The sequence below is a fragment of the Nelumbo nucifera genome, chromosome 7 (genome assembly GCF_055504915.1).
Source record: "Nelumbo nucifera cultivar China Antique chromosome 7, China Antique-T2T, whole genome shotgun sequence".
NCBI lineage: Eukaryota > Viridiplantae > Streptophyta > Magnoliopsida > Proteales > Nelumbonaceae > Nelumbo > Nelumbo nucifera.
Window position 1 is genome coordinate 56,793,817 of NC_142655.1, and position 3,528 is coordinate 56,797,344.

Here is a 3,528-nt window from a genome sequence, read left to right on the forward strand (position 1 = left end):
AAGTGGTTGGGAATGGTAAAGCCTGAGAGAGTCCCAACCTCACGCTACTTGCGAGGATATAGAGTAGTGAAGGAGCGCGTTTGTTACAGCTAGGTTTACAACTCTTTTACTCAATCAATCGCCGTGACTGAGAGAGTTACAAAATCTCTCTGCATTATTTCCGGTAGGTTGTTACGTTCCGTTTGGATACCTATTACCTTTAACAGTATCTCTAGTCCGACACGTCAATTTCCCACTCAGACATTGTTTGTGAGGTAATTAATTGATTCAATCTCCTTTCCCTTTTGATAAACATACTGTTGGGCGAACACAGTAGTTTATGCAATGGCAGGTGTCCCCACCGTCTCTTCTGGCTATACATCGGGCCTTCTGCACCGGACTCCGGCGGAAGACACAGAGATGGAGTCAGCCAACCAGTCGTGGAGACTCAATTTAGAAGAGTTTCAATTGCCGGAGCAACAACACCAAGAGGACCCTCGACCTGGTTTCTCAGACCTTTTGAGGTGTCTAAGTAAGTTGTCATTGGTTCCGGCTGCATGAGAGGCTTCTGTTGGCCTGGGTTAGACCCATTGATCAATGGTGATTGATTGTGATCCGATTGTTCTGTTTTCTTTTTATTTCAGGAAAACAAGGAAAAGTTGCCAAGTATTACAGGAGGCAAGAGAAGCTACTCAAGGGATTCAATGAAATGGAAGCTGTTACTGAATATGGTTCTTTGCCTGGTCATCTAACAGAGGTTAGTTAGTTTTGGGTTTGAACAAAACTGGGGATCGGTTTAACCATTTTCATTAATTCTGTAACTGAATAATATTGGTCTCAGGATGAGCAGCAGCAGCTGGCGAGGAGCGAGAGGATGGCTGTTCATGCATCAAATATAGCTAATATTGTTCTGTTCATGGCAAAAGTTTATGCTTCAGTGGAGAGCAGATCTTTAGCAGTGATTGCATCGACCTTGGACTCATTCATGGATCTCTTATCTGGTTTCATTCTCTGGTTCACCGACCACGCCATGAGAAAACCCAATCACTATCGTTATCCAATTGGCAAACAGAGGATGCAACCTTTGGTGAGTCTTCCATCCTTTCTTCTTTGTCCTTCAAAATTAATGAACTGCATACTCTGATATGGCAGAATTGAGGTCCCGTTTGGTTTGCGGGAATTGGGATCTGAAAGGCCATTTTGATTTCAACTGTTTGGTTAGACGCAATCGTAATCCATTCAATTTCTATTCCCGGTGGAATAGCATTTCCCCATTTTAGAAAATGGCATTCTTTCCCCTCGATTCTAAGGAAATCCCATTTTACATGATTCTAATTCCCATTTCGATTTTTCCAAAGGATTTCGATTCCTACAGTGAATTAAACGGGAGCCTAAATATTACTGTTACAAGGGACCTTCGTAGAAGGAACCTACAAAGTACACAGTTGAACCATTTCGATACAGCCTATCTCTCTTAAGTCATAACTAATAACAAACAAACAAATTAAAGAAGGGCTATTGAATGGAGGGCCTGTCCCTGGTAGAAGAGTACTATGAAGTTAAATAATTTTCTTCTGCTTAATTAGGGGTATCGGGTTAGGCCGGGTTGAGGTCAACCCAAATTCACCCAAGCTGTTGAACCCGGCCCCAACCTGAAATTTTTGGGTTGGCCCAACTTCTTTACTTCCTCTTTTAACACATTTTCTTATTTCCTCAAGTATTGAGGTCAATTCAGTTTCAGTATTATTGCAGATAAAAGGACACAGTCATCATCATGGTTTAAAAAAAATTTGCCCAACTTCAAATCATCATGGTTTAATACACACATACACACAAGCATACAAACATATATGCATTTATGAATATATAGTTGTATATATATACATACATAATGCATGTATATAAATGCATAGATGCATATATAAAGATCAAAATTTCGTAATGTACGGCCCATATCCTATCGGTTGATATGACTGGCATTTGATGTAAGATTTGGGGGTATATTGACCCCATGAACAGCTTTAGAAAAATGTTCAAAAACATGGCAAAAAAATAAGCACCCCATTCCTCTAATCTCTATCAATATTTAAAACCTTATACATTCATACATAAATACAGTTAAATTAGGTGGGGATTGGAGATTGGGCATGCTTCAATCCCACCATTCGGGTTAACCCAGCCCAGAGTGGCAGACTTGCAGGGTTGCAGCTTTATTTCTGCTAAAGTAATGGAAGCTAGCTGCCTAATGATCCAGATTAAATTTGTAGGGCATCATAGTTTTTGCTTCAGTGATGGCAGCCTTGGGACTACAAGTATTGTTAGAATCTTCTCGGGAACTGATAGCACAGGTACGTGAATCCATGCACTGTTTCCAACTATCTGAACATTTTCGAAAAGAAAAACAAGAAATAATTGTAAATCACCATTGATCAATCTCTGCAGTCTCGCCCAGAATTGAACAGAGAGAAGGAAATATGGTTGATCGCAATCATGACCTCAGTCACAGCAGTAAAATTTGTACTGATGATATATTGTCGACAATTTAAGAATGAAATCGTTAGAGCCTATGCTCAAGATCATTTCTTTGATGTGGTTACTAACTCAATCGGTCTAGTAACAGCTGAGCTTGCTTATCGATTCTTGTGGTGGATTGATCCAACTGGGGCCATATTAGTAAGTCCATTACATCAAAGTTAACTATTTCTCTCTCCCTCTATCTCTGTACCAAGTTACTAACTGTTGTTGAATTTGCTAAGTTGAATTATTGATGTAATGTGATACAGATAGCTGTATATACAATCAGTAATTGGTCGAAGACAGTTGTTGAGAATGTGAGATCGTTGATTGGAAGAAGTGCTCCTCCTGATTACTTAACAAAGCTGACATATCTCATCTGGAATCATCATGAAGAGATCAAGCACATTGATACAGTAAGAGCCTATACCTTTGGTGCCAATTACTTTGTGGAGGTGGACATAGTCCTACCTGGGAATATGCTTCTCAGTCAAGCCCATAACATTGGAGAAACGCTACAAGAGAAGCTGGAGCAGCTCCCTGATGTCGATAGAGCTTTTGTCCATATAGATTATGAGTTCACTCACAAGCCAGAGCATAATAACAAGCTCTACTGATATTAAAAGTTTGTTGTCTTTTGATAGATAAACAGCCCTTATATACGGTTGTTTTTTTTTTTTTTTGAAAAGTATCAAGGAAGGATTATTTTCCCAAGGAAATGGCATTGAACTTGACGTGAAGCCACTTGCTAAGAAAGTTTCGGTTTCTCTAATTAGAAGGTGTAGCCTGGAGCCGAAAGGACTCCTCTTTTTTTACACATATTGCTCATTAAGGAAGTTTTGAGGCAGAGGGAGAAATCTTTATTGATTGTTGTCCTTCAGTTTTTCTGCCAACATCTCTTGATGACTTGGGGGTGTAATTTGGGCAGGCCCAACCCAACCCTGGACCGATCTTGCCAAAAAATTTACATGAGTGTGCTTGGATTTTTGGTTTTTGGGCTGGGTCTTTGCCCCAAGTTACTTTCAAGTACAATCT

General features: G+C 39.9%; 1 protein-coding gene across 4 annotated transcripts; it reads left to right on the top strand.

The window, feature by feature from the left end:
• LOC104599700 (metal tolerance protein 10-like) lies at positions 1–3,249 on the top strand. Of its 4 annotated transcripts, none has more exons than XM_019198144.2 (7): positions 1–163; positions 314–511; positions 624–736; positions 821–1,066; positions 2,247–2,327; positions 2,422–2,652; positions 2,763–3,249. In XM_019198144.2, the coding sequence occupies exons 2-7, from the start codon at positions 325–327 to the stop codon at positions 3,108–3,110; spliced, it is 1,206 nt and encodes a 401-aa protein (XP_019053689.1). In that variant the 5' UTR covers positions 1–163; positions 314–324; the 3' UTR covers positions 3,111–3,249. The 4 variants fall into 4 exon arrangements, with proteins under 4 accessions (XP_019053689.1, XP_010260637.1, XP_010260638.1 ...); XM_010262335.3 differs by having other exon boundaries at positions 25–163; positions 317–511; XM_010262336.3 differs by having other exon boundaries at positions 27–254; positions 332–511.
• Positions 3,250–3,528: the final 279 nt, after the last annotated feature.